Raw genomic sequence first — 17,077 nt, 5'->3', positions numbered from 1 at the left:
GTAGTTAGCAATTTTATTATGAGAATATGACTTATCTTTATTCATGTAATTGTTTGTGGACTTTGGGAGTTCTGCCATTCACTTTACTTGGAGCTCTACAATAGGAAACACATCTTTACTGATGGCAGGACAGGACTAGCACCGAGCACAGCACCACTGGAATTAACGGCTAAGTGGTTAAATGAATGAATGCATGAATGGTGTCTACACAGAGTAGGTACCCAACAGATGTTCGCTGAGTTAATTTACAAGAAAGGACTTATTTTTCCAATTTCTCTGTTACCAGATATCTAAAACTCTTCACTATCCATTTATGATAAAGAAAATCCCTGTTCTAAACACCAAATGCGTCCTCAGTTCCATTTATTCACCTCAAAAAATTAAATCTCACCGTTACTAGGGATCTCTAAGGACTCCTTCGTTGGGGTTTTCTGGTCTTCATCTTTCCCAGGATTTTCACTGGACTTTGACAGCCGGTTTCGCAGGGACATCTTCTCTTCACCCACTACAGCGCTGTCTAGGAAGAAAACATAAAAAGCTCTCAACTAAGAGCCAGACTGAAGAATTCTGAGTGTTCACAACCACTACCCACCCTAATCTGATCTTTACACATTCTGCACAGGTATCAAAATAACATACCATACCTCATAAATGTGTAAAATTATGTATCAAAAAATAAGTATCAAGATTAGGTGCCATTCAGAATGTCACCATATTTACTAGAAGTAAAAGTTGATGAAACAGTCTCTTTTGTTTTCCTTGAATCATCTTCAAAGACTCTGAATACAAGACACTCTAACAAATTTAAAGAAATTAGCCCCTGTGAGGTAGCGGCCTTGTTCCGAAGGCCCTTTGTAGACAGTTCCCCCCTTACGTAAAGAACAATTTAGCTGAACAAGGCACAAGTACATATAAAAACCCAGAATTAAGTAGCAGAAGACACCAGTTAGGACACCTGCATCCCATGCTGGAGTGTTCGGTTACTCCATTCCAATCAGCTCGTGGTAACGGGACACACCCTGGAAGGCAGCAGGTGATGGCTCAAGTGCTTCTGGCCCTGCCACCCACCACCCTCGTGGGAGACCCAGATGGAATTTCAGGCTCTTGGCTTCAACTTACCCCAGCCCTGGCTGTTGTAGGTATTTGGAGAATGAACCACTGTGCCTGCCTTTCAAATAAAATGAAAATAAAAAATTTTTAAAGATAAAAGCTGGGGCCAGTGCTGTGGCATAACAGATTAAGCTGCCACCTGTGACACTGGCAACCCATATGGGTACCAATTCCAGTTCTGGCTGCTCTACTTCCAATCCAGCTCTCTGTTGGTGCACTTGGGAAAGCAGCAATGGATGGCCCCTGTACCCACGTGAGACCTGATGAAGCTCCTGGCTCCTGGCTTCAGCTTGGTCCAGCCCTGGCCGTTACGGCAATTTGGGGAGTGATTCAGCGGATGGAAACACACACTTGCGCTCACTCTCTCTCTCTCTTTCTCTCTCTCCCTTTTTCTCTAACTCTGCCTTTCATACGAATAAAATAAATCTTTTAAAAAAAGACAGAAGCAAAATTATAAAATTTTAAAAATGCCAAGGGGCCAGGATCGTGGCACAGCAGGTTAAGCTGAGCCTGCAGTGCCAGCATCCCATATGAGTGCCAGCAGGTTCGAGTCCCAGCTGCTCCACTTCCAATCCAGCTCTCTGCCATGGCCTGGGAAAGCAATAGATGGCCCAAGTCCTTGGGCCCCTGCCACCCACATAGGAGACCCAGATGGAGATCCAGGCTCCTGGCTTTGACATGGCTCAGCCCTGGCCATTTCACACATTTAGGCAGTAAACCAGCAAATGGAAGATCTGTCATTACTTCTTTCTCTGTAACTCTGCCTTTTAAATAAATACATAAATGAATCATTAAAAAAATAAATGCCAGATTAAAGTTTATGACCCAAGGCCTGTGAGGCTGTATATAATGCTTCTGAGACTACCATAATCACAGCAGCTAACTTCTGAGTGTTTGTGTGCTTGCAGCATACCAAGGCAACAGCAGTAATCGCAACCACGGTACTGGCTTAGTGAGCACCTACTGTGTGCCTTCCAGCCCTCCACATTTTCTCTCTCTAACACTGAGTAGGTGCCCTGATTTTATAGCTGAGAAGAACACAGTTTAAGAGATCACTTAATTTGTACCAGATAATGCCCCAATATCAGCACATGGAATTCAAAAGGACTAGCAGATTCCACAACCCACCATCTACTTGCTACACTGCCTGGAACTTGCCTCCTCCGTAAGTTCCCTTGACCACCATTCTCCCTTCTCACCCTCCCTGAGTCTCACTGCATGCTATGACTCCTATCAGAGAGCACGCTGTCACCCTGTGCTTAAGTTTCTGAAAGGCAGGGATGATGGGATGTTTTCTCTTTGAATTCCCAAAATATAGTGGAGTGCCTGGAACATGGTAGGTGCGCATTCATTAGGAGAGAAAGTGAATACTGAAACCAGTTATTCCAAATAATAGGATACAGTGCTCTAAACCTGCAGAATCAAGAGGGAAATATGCAACTTCAAAAAGTTTATGGGCCGGCGCCGCGGCTCACTAGGCTAATCCTCCGCCTAGCGGCGCCGGCACACCGGGTTCTAGTCCCGGTTGGGGCGCCGGATTCTGTCCTGGTTGCCCCTCTTCCAGGCCAGCTCTCTGCTGTGGCCAGGGAGTGCAGTGGAGGATGGCCCAGGTGCTTGGGCCCTGCACCCCATGGGAGACCAGGAAAAGCACCTGGCTCCTGGCTCCTGCCATCGGATCAGCGCGGTGCGCCGGCCGCAGCGCGCCGGCCGCGGCGGCCATTGGAGGGTGAACCAACGGCAAAGGAAGACCTTTCTCTCTGTCTCTCTCTCACTGTCCACTCTGCCTGTCAAAAATAAAAAATAAAAAAAATAATAATAATAAAAAAAAAAGTTTATGGAAAAAATGGAATTAAAAGATGTTTATTCACATGCAGAAAAAACGAAATCTAGACAGTTTTTTCATAATGCACATATTCCATGAAACTTTTGAAGACCCCTTGTACATTAGGGAGGATAACAATAAACATCTTCACTACTGTAACAGCTTTCACATCCTAATCAACAGTGAGGTCTACAACAATGGTGCTCAGTTGTGGGGTGGGCTTCCCCAGACTCTTGAGGCTGCGTACAATAGACAACACACATTCATCACTTTTGAAAGCTTCAAAGGCTAACCAAAACAACACTACTTTGCTTTTAGCTGACTCTATCAAAGTATCAATTCTGAAAAAGTTATCTTGAGCTGACTAGAAGTGCTAATTAAAAAGTACAAAAAAATGTTTACCAAACAAGGTTTGGCAGACAAATAAATCTGTTTAATAAGCAAAAAGTAATAATTACTCAAACCTGAATACCCTACAGAAAAGTTAAAGGAGTCCTTGATGATGATCCATCAACCTGGTCTAGTGAAAAATTGATGCTGAAAGCGAAAACATACGGCTTGTCTTATGAGAATCATGCCCAAATACAGTGGTTAAAGGAAGCAGGGAGACATGAGCAGGGAGGAGGGAGGAGGAGCTGAAACACAGGTAGTGAATTTGCACAATTATCTGCCACTTATTTAATCTACTTACTTGAGTAAGTGAGACAAAGAAGGAAATGTTCTCTTCATAAAGCCTTTATATCATAGTTTATTTTAATATGCCTGCAGTGCCCGCATCCCATATGCTCCACATTCAATCCAGCTCTCTGCTGTGGCCTGGGAAAGCAGTGGAGGATGGCCCAAGTGCTTGGGCCCCTGCACCTACGTGGGAGACCTGGAAGAGGCTCCTGGCTCCTGGCTCCTGGCTTCAGGTTGGAGCAGTTCCAGCTGTTGTGGCCATCTGAGGAGTAAATCAGCGGATAGAAGACTCTCTTTGTCTTCCTCTCTCTGTAACTCTGCCTTTCAAATAAATAGATAAATCTTTAAAACAAACAAACAAAATCTTTAGCCCTGACTTCCTCTGCTTACTAGGAAACGAAAACTGCAATTCAGTGGAAAAGCATCAGAAAATTAATGTTCACAAGATTTAAATCCCTGCTCTGCCGTTCCACTCTGCCCTTGAATGAATCCTCCAATCATTCTAAATCTCTTCTTCATCTAGGAAATGGAGATCTCTACTACCACATCAGGTTATTGGAGCAAAACAAGGTAAGATTCCCTCATACTGACATGCCCATGTTTTACTATTAACCACCAAGCTTTTAAAATTAACTAAGCGATCAGATAGCTGCATATCTACCTCCTGCAAGCTGAATGATACCACATTATCCCTTAAATTCTACTTATGTTTGTTTTTAAGATACAGTAGGTGAGGGGTAATGAAGCAGCTCAAATACCATCTGACTTACAAGAAAATGTTAACAGATTTTATTATTGTCATAATTACTGACATTAGGAAAGAGAACTATCACTTAAAACAGTTGGCCTCAGTTCTGACCAGCGGCCCTGGTCATATGAACCGTAAGAACTGTGATCTGGACTCCTGGCTGCAGCCTGGCCCAGCTCCAGTGTTGCAGGAATGTGGGGACTGAACCAGCAGGTGGAAGGCATCTCTCTTTCACTACATCCCTTAGCCTTTCAAATAAATAAACAAACATTTTTTTAGAAATTCAAAGTGTAACTAATGCTGGTTCTCATGTGCTGTGTTGACACAGGTCATTGTCCTGTGTGAGGTGCACCATAGTTTTTTCCTGCATTTCCATTAAGACAGAACCTGGGAGGGGAGTTATCCATGTTTCCTCTTACTTCCACGGCCACCACCGTTTCCTCTCCCTTCCTTAAATATTTCAGCAGGGCTGTTAACACCAATACTTCTCCTGTCGCAGGTATCTACTGATCTCCTAGACACTCCTCTCATTCGGTGAGGATCTGAACACTTCCTTCCCCATCTCTCTCTGCGTTAATTCTTCCACCCCTCTTTTATTTCAATGTCCACGTGCACAGATCCACGCAATATCCTGGCTCTTAAGCTCCCTGACTTCCTGTCTCCAACAACCTGTTCTCACATCCCAGGTCACGACTTACTGTTACCAATAACTGCACCACCCACATAAGGATTTCCAGCACCTGGTGCTTGACCACATTCAGCCCACTTCTTCCACACTACGTCTCTGCCATCCGTCTTCCCCCACCGTGCCCAGGCTGCCCTGAGCTCCAGCCTAGCTGACACCTCGTGTAGATGTCTTCTAGGCAGCTCAAACCTCACAGGACCAACACAGTTCCCTCCTTACTGTCTTCCCCACCTCGATTTATGGGGATAGCAATTAATCTTTGCCTGCAACTGCTCTCTTAACCCAGGAATCATCTGACTCTTTACTTTCCCTCATCCAATCCAACAGCAGGTCCAAGTCCGACACCTAACACACCTGTCCCTTTCAGACTGCAGTCCAAACCACCAAACCACCGCCACCTCTCTCAGCAGCCTCTAACTGCCTTCCCTTCACTTGCTCCCTTCAGGTCTGCCTTTATTATTATTATTATAATTTGCTTGAGAGGTAGAGTTACAGACAGTGAGAGGGAGAAACAGAGAGATAGGTCTTCCTTTCCGCTGGTTCACTTCCCAAATGGCCGCAACGGCCGGAGCTGCGCCAATCCAAAGCCAGGAGCCAGGAGCCAGCCACCCCCTGCCCCCCCTCATCTCCCACGCAGGTGCAAGGGCCCAAGGACTTGGGCCATCTTCTACTGCTTTCCCAAGCCACAGCAGAGAGCTGGATTGGAAGAGGAGCAGCCAGGACTAGAACCCGGTGCCAATATGGGATGTCGGCGCTGCAGGTGGAGGATTAACCTAGTGCGTCACGGCGCCGGGCCGGCCTTCTACTGTTTCCTGAACAAGCTGATTTCCATGTAAAGGCCTTTGCTGTACCCTCAGCCTGGACCATCTGCCTCTAGATACCCTTCAAGGTCCCTCTGGGCTGGCGCCGCGGCTCACTAGGCTAATCCTCCGCCTGCAGTGCCGGCATCCTGGGTTCTAGTCCCAGTCGGGGCGCCGGATTCTGTCCTGGTTGCCCCTCTTCCAGGCCAGCTCTCTGCTGTGGCCCGGGAGTGCAATGGAGGACGGCCCAAGTGCTTGAGCCCTGCACCCCATGGGAGACCAGGAGAAGCACCTGGCTCCTGGCTTCGGATCAGTGCGGTGTGCCAGCCACAGCGGCCATTGGAGGGTGAACCAACAGGAAAAAGGAAGACCTTTCTCTCTGTCTCTCTCTCTCTCACTGTCCACTCCGCCTGTCCAAGAAAAAAAAAAAAAAGGTTCCTCTGGCTTCACTATAAATCGCTCTATGGAGATATCCACTTCCTCAAGGATTTCCTTGTCTAGCTGACCTAAATAAACACTTGAAAAACACTTTCTTCTTCAAAGAACTTATTGTCCAATACATTATATTGTTCATTTTTCCCCTAACAATTAGATTTTTTTTTCTCTTCTATTTGTGAAGAATGTATATTGCTAGTCACTGTTAAAAGGTATACACCTTGGGACCAGTGCTGTGGTGTAGCGGATAAAGCTGCCACCTGCAGTGCCAGCATCCCATATGGGCGCCGGTTTGTGTCCCAGCTGCTCCACTTCCAATCCAGCTCTCTGCTATGGCCTGGGAAAGCAGTAGAAGATGGCCCAAGTCCTTGATCCCCTGCACCCCTGTGGGAGACCCTGAAGAAGCTCCTGGCTTCGGATCGGTCATTGCAGCCATTTGGGGAGTGAACCAGCAGATGGAAGACCTCTCTCTCTGCCTCTCCCTTCTCTAACTCTTTCAAATATATAAATAAATCTTTAAAAAAAAAAGAGAAGTTGAGTCTTTGACTTTATAGGATCTCTCTCTCCTTCCCTCCCTCTCTCTCTCTCTACTTCCCTCCCTCTCTGTCTCCCTCCCTCCCTCCATCTCTTATTCCTGTGTCATATTTTAAAAATCTTTTAAAAAAGGTATACACCAATTATCTGAAAACTTACGCTGTTCTTCAGTGATGCTAGATAAATGTGTTGTAATACAGACTTCTATCTCACTGTATTCTTTACGCACATATGCTCGTGCACCAACACAGAAAACAGGTCATAACCAGGGAAGACACACACTCATGGAGATGAGGACATACCAGCCCAGGTCCAGGGCTTGGCACTGTGGCGCAGCTGTCACCTGCCACATCCACATGCCACATGAGTGGATGCTCCACTTTCAATCCAGTGCCCTATTAATGCACCTGGGAAAGCAGACGATGACCCAAGTACCTGGGTCCCTGCCATCCACATGGGAGACCCAGATGAAGCTCCTGGCTTCTGCCCAGCCCAGCCCAGCCCTGGCCACTGCAGGCATTTGAGGAGTGAACCAGCAGATGGAAGATCTCTCCTTCTCTCTATCTTTCAAATAAACAATCAAATCTTTTTAAAAAATCAAAGTTTGAAAAAGGAATAGAAATTTACTAGGCATAAAACCAGGATTATGGAAAAAGAAAGAACATTCTACGAAGAATAAGATCAGAACAGATTCCTTAATTCAAACATATTATTGCAATCTACTATATGCCAGGTCCCGAGGATACAAAGATGACCTCAACAATCTGTGCTCTCAAAGAGTGAAAATCTAGAGGGAGAAAGACACAGACACTGTAAGACCTCGTGGTAGTGCCGAGTAACAACCGAGACGTGTGTAGAACAGGCAGGGAGCACAACCAACAGGACCTGGGGCAATCAGGAAAGGTCAAAAGGTAACATCTACCTTACTTTTCTCCATTTAATTTGAGAGGCAGAGACACACAGAGTCCCCATCCACTGACTCTGGGAACTCAACCTAGTGGGTGACAGGAATCCAACTGTTTGAGCCATCACCTGCCGCCTTCCAGGTACATATTAGCAGGAAGCTAAAATCAGGAACAAAGCCAGGACTTGAACCCTGGCACTGTGAATGGGTGGCAGTGTCTTGATCCACTAGGTCAAATGTCTGCCCCTAGGTGAAACGAGAGGAGCAAGGCCGGAGCACAGAGTGCATGAGAGAGCACGGACGAAAGGTCAAGGGCTGTTGAGGTCCTTCTGAAGAGCTTGTAACATCACACAAGAATCCGCAGCAGGCACGTGGCACAGCACTTAAGAAGTCATCTGGGACATCCCACATCCCACATCCCACACCCTGCTTCAAGCGTCGGCACCACTTTGGAGACCCAGTTTCCTGTAATGCACACAGGAGGCAGGAAGTCATGATGGCTCAAGTACCTGGGCCCCCGTCACCCACGTGGAAGGCCCAAATTGAGCTCTTGGTTAGCTCCTCGCTTTGGCCTAGCCCAGACTTTGCTATTCCAAGTGTCTGGGAAGTGAACCAGCAGATGGGAGATACCTGTCTCTCCCTGCCTTTCAAATAAAATGAAAATTAAAAAAAAATTTTTTTTTTAAGTAGTAGAGGTTTTTAAACAAGAGGGTAACTTGATATTTATCTTATACAAGATAATTCAGGAAACAGCGGGGAGGATGTGCTGGGGAGAACAATGAGCCAACACACACAAAAATCAACAGAGGCCCGAGGGAAGGCTCGTGACATGTTCATGAATTCATCAAGAGGAAAGAGATAAGGAAAATGAGATAAACTCATAAACATTAAGGAGCTGTGAGCTATCCAGCTGGCTACATGCAGAAGACAGCTGGAGACAGATCCCTCGTGAGTTCTCCAAGTCTGCAGCACTGCCATTGCGTTAAGTAAAAAAAGGCAGGGAGAAAGAGGGGCAAGTAAGTGCAATACGCCGTGCCTGGGGTCAGCCAAGGGACCACAACCAAAGTCCACTGAATCCGCAAGTCCAGACCGGAGAAATTCATCAATGCACAGGGAGCGGCTAGGGCCAAGAACTTTCCCAGCAGGGCGACCTAGGAAGTAACAAATCTAAGATTAACACAGAATTTACTGTGGCTCACTTAATCTTCATAACAAGCTATGCAGTACATATTGTTATCTCATTTTATAGGTGGTTAAGTAATTTCCCAGTGTAGCAAGGCCTTGGAGAAATAAAAGGAAAATTAGAAGGAAGTAATGCTGGAAAAAAGTTAAAGGATTCAAGAAGAGGTACAGGGGCCAGCGTTGTGGTATAGCAGGTAAAGCCACTGCCTGCAGTGCTGGCATCTCATATGGGCACCGGTTTGAGTCCCAGCTGCTCCACTTCCGATCCAGCTCTCTGCTACAGTCTAAGATAGTAGTGGGAAGATGGCCCAAACCCTTGGCCCAAAGCTCCTGGCTTTGGATCAGCCCAGCTCTGTCTGTTGTGGCCAACTGGGGAGTAAATCAGCGGACAGAAGACTTCTGTCTCTCTGCCTCTGCCTCTCTGTAAGTCTGCCTTTCAAATAAATAAATAAATCCTTAAAAAAAAAAAAAAAAAAAAAAAAAAAAAAAGCCAAGAAGAGGCACAGTCATTGCCAATTGTTTCCCAGGAAGACATTCCAAGATCTGCAGTGAATGCTGAAACTGCTGATGGTAACACTTAATTTATAAATTAGACAACAAAAGATTAACAACAAGTAATGGCCGGCGCTGCGGCTCACTAGGCTAATCCTCCGCCTTGCGCCGCCGGCACACCGGGTTTTAGTCCGGTCGGGGCGCCGGATTCTGTCCCGGTTGCCCCTCTTCCAGGCCAGCTCTCTGCTGTGGCCAGGGAAGGCAGTGGAGGATGGCCCAAGTCCTTGGGCCCTGCACCCCATGGGAGACCAGGAGAAGCACCTGGCTCCTGCCATCGGATCAGGGCGGTGCGCCGGCCACAGCGCGCCGGTCGCAGCGGCCATTGGAGGGTGAACCACCGGCAAAGGAAGACCTTTCTCTCTGTCTCTCTCTCTCACTGTCCACTCTGCCTGTCAAAAAAATAAAATAAATAAACAAACAAACAATAAGTAATAATAAAACAGAACAATTATCACAGTACTCTGTAATAGTTATGTGAATGTGGTTTCTGAAAACAGCTCATCGCAGCACACTCCCCCTTCTGTGATGGTGCGAGGTGATCCAGCGTTAGGGTCATTGGACATGGGCACTGTGACTACTGCAGCTGATAACTGAGATGGCTGCTGAGTGACTAATGGGGGGAGCAGATTCACAGAACACTGGTATGATTCACACCACACCACATACAATTTAAAACCCAGGAATTTTTATTTGAAAGGTGGAGAGAAAGAGATAGATATTCCATTTGCCGGTTCACTCCCCAAATGCTCCAACAGTGGGGGCAGGATGCAGCCAGGAGACTGGAACTCCTTTGGGCCTCCCATAAGGGTGGCAGGAACCCACGTACCTGAGCTATCACCTGCTGTCTCCCACAGTGCACATGGCAGAAAGCTGGAATCAGAAACGGAGCATGTGCGGGGCGGGGGGGGGGGGGGGGGAGCACGCAGCACTGCAGCACAGTGGGGTAAGCGGCCACTTCTGCAATGCTATATTCCAAATCAGAGCACCAGTTCAAGGCCCGGTTGCTCTGCCTCAGACCCGGCTCTCTCTGCTGATGTGTCTGAGAGGGCAGGGCGATGACGGCCCAAGTACCTGGATGCCTGCCATCCACGTGGGAGGACTGGATGGAGCTCCGGGTCCCCAGCTTCAGCCTGACCCAGCCTGGCTGTTGCAGCCATCTGGGGAGTGAACCAGCAGATGAACTATCTCTGTCTCTCCCTCTCTTCTGTTACTCTGCCTTTAAAATTAATTAATCTTTAAAAAAAAAAAGAAGCTGGACTCAATCCCAGGTACTCTGATATGGGCTGTGGATGACCGAAGCGGCATCCTAACCATTGTGCCAAACTCCCACCCCACGATTTATTCCTGGAATTTTCCATATAATATTTTCAGCTATCACTGATCACAAGTAACTAAAACCAAGGAAAGTGAAACTGTGTAATCTAAGGTCATTACCATGGAAAAGTCAAGAAGGACAAAAAATATTAGGAAAAAAGGAAGGCTGGTACATGGGCTGTTTCACAATTTGGGGACATTAATAGTTACGATTTGCTTCACACCGGGTACAACTGGTTTCGGGAAGGACAACAAACAAATATAGTGGGAGTGGGTTACAAAATCTGCTACTACGGAAGTGAAAACAGTCATCTTAAGACTTAGTCTCTCAAGAGGCCCAGTGGTGAGACACCCCGCACTAAGTAAGTGCTTACCAAGCTAGTGCTGGGCACCACTGCCTAGGTCAACATTCCCATGTTTAAAGATGCAGGAGATCCCAAAGTGCTAAGACACTTATCCAGTCACACAGCCAGAGAGACGGAGTGAAAATATCCACACACCCCCACCCGAGGTGGACCAAGCAGCTATTTAAAAATACAATACATGGATTGGACAAGAATTTTAAAATCTAACCTGTACATTGCAGTTACATAAAGTTCAGTGTGACAGGCATCTAACTTAACCTTAAAAAGGCAAAGCAAAAAGAACAGCCTCCAGAAACAGATGACTCAAACTGGAAAGAAGTGTCAACTCTGGCCTCCCAGCCGGGTTCCCATTTACCACGCTTTCACAAGAACCTATAAATTTGCATCACAAATAAATAGTGTACCTACTCCAGAAGAACTCTGTTACATCACCCAGGGGCTCAGCAGGGGCAAGAGAAACCACACCGGGTAGCAGGCTCAATCCGAAACTAAAAATTTCTCCCTCCCTGGTCAAACAAAAGTTTACCCTAGCATAATCCCACAGCTTTCCTGTATCACTTAACTGGGTCATTAGGTCAACCAGCAAAACTGAAAAACAAGCGGGAATTCTTCTTTACATTTGTATGGTTGGTATAATCGCTGATCAGATGTGGCAAATCCCCACCCCCACCCCGGTAGGCCCCCACCAACTGCAGTTTGGTGGACCTTTGATAGAAACGTGTTCTTTCCCTAGTTGACACTTCTCATTCAAAATTCCTTCCTCTGTCCTGGAAACTCGTGCACTCTTTCACTGTTCCAAGTGTCAGAGGTCAGACCCAGAGACTGAGGCAGGAGTAAGATCCACCAGCTCCCCTCCCCCCAAAACACACACACACACACACACACACACACACACACAGAGGGGGGGGCAAGAAATGTACTAGTAGAGGGGACAACTGAAGCATCTAAGTAACTAACACAACTGCCACAAGTGACAATTAACTGCCGGTAGAGAGGCAGAGCTAGAAGAGCTTGGCCAGGACGGAGCCGCCTTCTAGAGGTGATTTCAGCACTGTGCAGGAGCCGGGGGAAGAACGGAGAAGGCAGTGGAGGTAGAGGACACCCCCACGGGCCAGGAGGAACAAAAGGAATGGAAGGTTTACCAGGCACAAAAACGCAGCCAGGGTGGCGCCAGAGCCCGCAGGAAAGCAGTGGGCCAGAGTGGGAGAGGGAAGAATCGGGTTTACCCAGTATGCCGGTCTCCATCCCAGGACAGTGGGACACATCTGACAAGCTCCAAGCACACAGGGCCTTGGAGACACGCCCACGTCAAAGTTATCACTCTGCATCCTCCCTCAACCTATGCAGAAACCTTTACCCCTTTATGACATTCATCCACAGTGCCCAGCTGGTGTGCTAAAAAATAAATAAGTAAGTAAAAAGTAAATAAGGTTTCACGTTCACTTCTACCTCAAGAGAGAAGACACGCATTTGGAAAAAAAGTAGTTGGGGCCTGCACTGTGGCAGAGTGGATTAAGCCGCTGCCTGGCTGGGGATCCCATATGGACCATGTGAGCATAGGTTCGAGTCCCGGCTGCTCCACTTCCTACCCGGCTCCCTGCTAACGCGCCTGGGAAAGCATCGGAGGATGGCCCAAGTCCTTGGGCCCCTGCACCCACGTGGGAGACCCGGAAGAAGCTCCTGGCCGCCAGCTGGTGCGGCCGTTTCAAGAGGGAACTACTACGGGACTGAAGATCTCTCCCTTTCTCTGTAAACAAATACATCTTGAGAGAGAGAGAAAAAAAAAAGTAGTTTAAACAGGTGGCAGCCACTTAAATATTTAAAAGCGACCGATGAACTTAGCCTTGTAAGGTAGTTCCAAAAGCTCGTGGAAAATAGAATTTTTTAAATAAAAGTACTCGGGTGCAATAGATTTAAATCCACGCACGGACTGATAAAATGCCATTTTTCCATCAACTTCTGGAAGACTCCTAGGGGACACGCGGGGACAGAGAAACGAAGTTCACAGCTGCTCATCAGCCCTGCCACTCCGAACGAGACGGCTCCCACCGAAGTCCAAGGGCGACGACGCTGCGACCCCACCCCACCCCTGCCGCGGGAGGCAGGGGCTCGGCCCACGGTCCTCGCTCCCCTGCGCCCACGCCGCCCCACCGGCTGCAAGGCGACTGCCTGCGCTTCATTAAATGTCTTCTCACTCACAACTTTCTGCTGCCCCGAGAGATGCCGAGCGGAGCGCCAGGAACCCCGACGCCCCAAGGTTAACTTTCCCGCTCTCCCCGCCCAAACTCCCGGGGACTCGCGGAGCCGCCCCTCGCCGCGCTGCCGGCGGCGGCCTCCGCGGGACTGCCCGGGACAAGGCCAGGCCCTCCGGGCCGGAGTGCGCAGCCTCCACCCCTTCTCTCTTCCCCTCAGGCTGAGGCGGGAGGACCGAGACGGGAAACGAGCGGGGGGCCCGGGAGCGTGGACCTTACCTGGGGGCGGGACTGCGGAGACCTCGGACGACCGTGAGGACGGAGGAAGCCGCCTCGGCGCGGCCAGCGGCACGGCTAGCTCCGGGAAGGCGGCCCCGCCACGCCGCCAGCCCAGCAGCGCGGATCATAAAGCGCCCGACCCCTCCGCCCCTCCGCCCCCCGCCTGCCAGCCCGCTCCTTGCGTCACGCGCACGGCCCGCGCCAGCTCGCGATGCTATTGGTGGTCCCGGCAGCCGCCGGGCTCCGCCCACCGGGGCTCGCCCCGCCCCTCCGCGGGCGCGCGGGCGCCGAGAGCGCGAGCCCGGCGCTTCGGGGGCTCTGCGCCCTCGTGGGCGCTCCGCGGGCTGCGGCGGCTTTTCCTGCGTTTCCTCGCGCGACGCCTGGCGCGGTGGCGCGGGACGGGGCGGTCCAGCCCCACTGCAGCCGCGGGTCACCGCGGTCGGGACTGACCGTGTGGGGAGGAGAGAGGGCGCGAGCCGGCGAGGCTTTGGCGTCAGATGCCGCGGGCTCTGGAAATCCTACCCATCCTTAGGCTGCGTCCGAGCTGGGCGAGTCGGGGGAGACGTGCGGCCCCGGGTTTAGAAGGTCGTTGGGAATTCATAAAAAAGATGCAGAGGCGTTTAGGGCACAGGTTAGGTACAACAGTTAATTCCTTCTTCTTTTTTTTTTTTTTTTTTTTTTTTTTTTTTTGCGAGAGCAAAGGTGTAGGTGAATTTAGGGTAAAGGTTGGGTGGAGAGGGGGTCACACAGCCCACGCTACCCGCCGCCCTGGCCCTGCGCTGACGATCCCCCAGGGCAGGATGCCCCGAGCAGATGATCCCGCTTCCTGGCGCTGAGCCTGTCTGGGCACCTGTGACAACGCAGTTCCCCCTGGCCACCCGGAGCCTGCAGCACTGTTGGCCCAGAGCAGCGCTGGCCTCAGCTTTCGGTGGCCACCTTGCGACGGCTGCAGTCTTCCTGGTAGATGCGGACGCCTCCGGGCTCCGCTGAAGAGCCTTAGGGACACAGGGATTGGCCTCTGTTAGCCGCCTTGGGCGCACACCACGCCGACACTTCTGTCTTCATTGTTGAAGCTGTTCATTCAGAAAATACTGATGGTGTTCTCTTGTGGCTGGGGCAGCAGCAGGGGGTGAAAAGAAGCCCCTACACTGAAAAGTTTGCATTTCTCATGGAAAACAAAGATACTTGCCTAGGGTTGGTGTTGTGGCTCAGCGGATTAACAGCTGCTGCCTGGGCGGCTTTGCAGGTTGGGGTCTCAACTGCTCCACATCTGATGCAGCTCTCTTATGCTAATGTATTTGGGAAAGCAGCAGGAGACGGACAAAATCCTTGGGCCCCTGCACCCACGTGGGAGACCTGGATGAAGCTCCTGGCTCCTGGCTTTGGCCTGGCCTGGCCCTGGCCATTGCAGCCATCTGGGAGGTGAACCAGAAGATTCTCTGTGTGTCTGTCTGTATCTCTGCCTTCAAAGAAATCTTTTAAGAACACTTTTAAGAAAGAAAATAGTTGCAGATGGGAACAAAGCAAAACAGTGATGAGAAGACAGGAAGTGATAAGAAAAGCCACGAAGAGAGACATAGGCTCTAGATTAGATAGAATAGCTAATTTGGGAAAGACAAGAGTAGGTGAGTTTCTGAGGTGGCCTGAGCTAAGGCTTGACTAAGGAGGAGTCGGCCATGGCAACCACGGGGAGGGGGACCATTCTAGACAGACCACAATGAGTGTGAAGTCCCTGAATACTGTGGCTTGTCCAAGCAAAGGCAGGGTGGAGCACCGGTGGGTATGTGATGGAGGTTGGAGAGAGAAGCAGGAACTGAATCATGCTGGGATTTTGTTGTGGTTTCGGGTATTTTTTTAATCAACCTGTTTTATTGAGAAGGGGAGCGGATATGGAGCCCGAGAACAGTAGGAAGCTACTGGGCAAGTCCATGAGACAGATGGCGGTTGCCATGGAACTAGAAGTTGAGACACTTCAGAATGTTTCCTTGAGACGCAGGTGTGAAGAAAGGTGGTTTGTAAGCTGCCACCTAGGCTGTTTCCTTGAGCACCTGCAGGGCCTTGATATCATTTAGTGTAAGGGTAAAGACCATACAGTGTCGCTGGAGAGACTCCAAAGGGCCTTGGACCAGACGCCAAGTCTCTCCCCCAACTAGCCTGAAACTCTTACATCACTCAGTCCTTGGAATCAAGGTTTGCTTAAATGGCAGTGTTGGCTTCAGCATACTCCAAAACGCGTGCGAGCAGAACCTGTGCTGGTTGCTAGGAATAGCGCAGGCGAATGAGATTATCTACTGGGGAGATAGGTAACGAAGCTATTTCTTTTTCTCTTTTTTTTTTTTTTTTAAAAAGGATTTGTTTATTGGAAAAGCAGAGTTACAGAGAGGCAAAGGCAAAGAGAGCGAGAGGTCCAGGAGCCAGGAGCTTCCTCCAGGTCTCCCATGCAGGTGCAGGGGCCCAAGGACTTGGGCCATCCTCCACTGCTTTCCCAGGCCATAGCAGAGAGCTGGGTTGGAAGAGGAGCAACCAGGACTCAAACCAGTGCCCCTATGGGATGCTGACACTGCAGATGGTGGCTTTACCACGCTACCTAATCCACTTCAAAGCAATGGGGTAAAGTGTTACGGTGAAAAGAGGTTTTTATTTTTTTTTTAAAGTTAAAGATTTCTTTTATTAATAAATTCTCCCTCCCCTGAAAACTTTCTCCCCAAAATAAATATTTCCTCCCCCTTTGGGGGCTGGGGAGGTCTAAAGAAGTCCTGTCCATCAGGGTCATTGTGAGGATCAGATGAATGAATGCCCACAAAGTTTTACATGCAGACCCTGGCATATATTAGTGCCCAGTCTTTTTTTTTTTTTCTTTTTTTGACAGGCAGAGTGGACAGTGAGAGAGAGAGAGAGAGACAGAGAGAAAGGTCTTCCTTCCGTTGGTTCACCCCGCAATGGCCGCTGTGGCGCACTGTGCTGATCTGAAGCCAGGAGTCAGGTGCTTCTCCTGGTCTCCCATGGGGTGCAGGGCCCAAGCACTTGGGCCATCCTCCACTGCACTCCCTGGCCACAGCAGAGAGCTGGCCTGGAAGAGGGGCAACCGGGACAGAATCTGGCGCCCCGACCGGGACTAGAACCCGGTGTGCCGGCGCCGCAGGTGGAGGATTAGCCTAGTGAGCCGCGGCGCCCGGTGCCCAGCCACTATTAATAACGTTCTTATCTTCTGGATGCAGTGGGAGCAGGTGCTCTGACTGTCACAGCTGGCTGCAGAAGGAGAGAGAAAGGAAAATGGAGGGACAGCTGGCTGAGCCCAGCTTTCTGAACCAGCAGGAGGAGTTCAGTTATCAGGGAAGGGGAGAGTCATCACGTCAGCCTCTAAGCAAAGGAAAAAACAAGGTTGAAGGCCACACGACAAGAAGGAGCCGGGACGGGCTCAGAGACGTGACAGTGACGGAGTGCTGGTGAAGAGGAAGGAACCATTTCCTGAGGACC

The 17,077-nt window shown here is 49.4% G+C and overlaps 1 protein-coding gene across 2 annotated transcripts in view; it reads right to left on the bottom strand.

The window, feature by feature from the left end:
* Positions 1–13,781, bottom strand: part of SOAT1 (sterol O-acyltransferase 1) — a 67,699-nt gene extending 53,918 nt beyond the window's left edge. Inside the window, exons 1-3 of one of the 2 annotated variants that reach the window (XM_070077206.1) lie at positions 13,329–13,460; positions 1,120–1,168; positions 392–517 (exon numbers count right to left, since the gene is read on the bottom strand). In XM_070077206.1, coding sequence (XP_069933307.1) covers positions 392–491 — 100 coding nt within the window. In that variant the 5' untranslated portion in view covers positions 492–517; positions 1,120–1,168; positions 13,329–13,460. Of the gene's footprint in view, positions 1–391; positions 518–1,119; positions 1,169–13,328; positions 13,461–13,600 lie in introns of those variants that run through there. The other variant, XM_070077205.1, reaches the window with a different exon arrangement.
* Positions 13,782–17,077: the final 3,296 nt, after the last annotated feature.

The sequence above is a fragment of the Oryctolagus cuniculus genome, chromosome 7 (assembly GCF_964237555.1).
Source record: "Oryctolagus cuniculus chromosome 7, mOryCun1.1, whole genome shotgun sequence".
Taxonomy (NCBI): domain Eukaryota; kingdom Metazoa; phylum Chordata; class Mammalia; order Lagomorpha; family Leporidae; genus Oryctolagus; species Oryctolagus cuniculus.
Note: the sequence above shows the minus strand (reverse complement) of the source record. Positions and strands in the feature narration are given on the sequence as shown.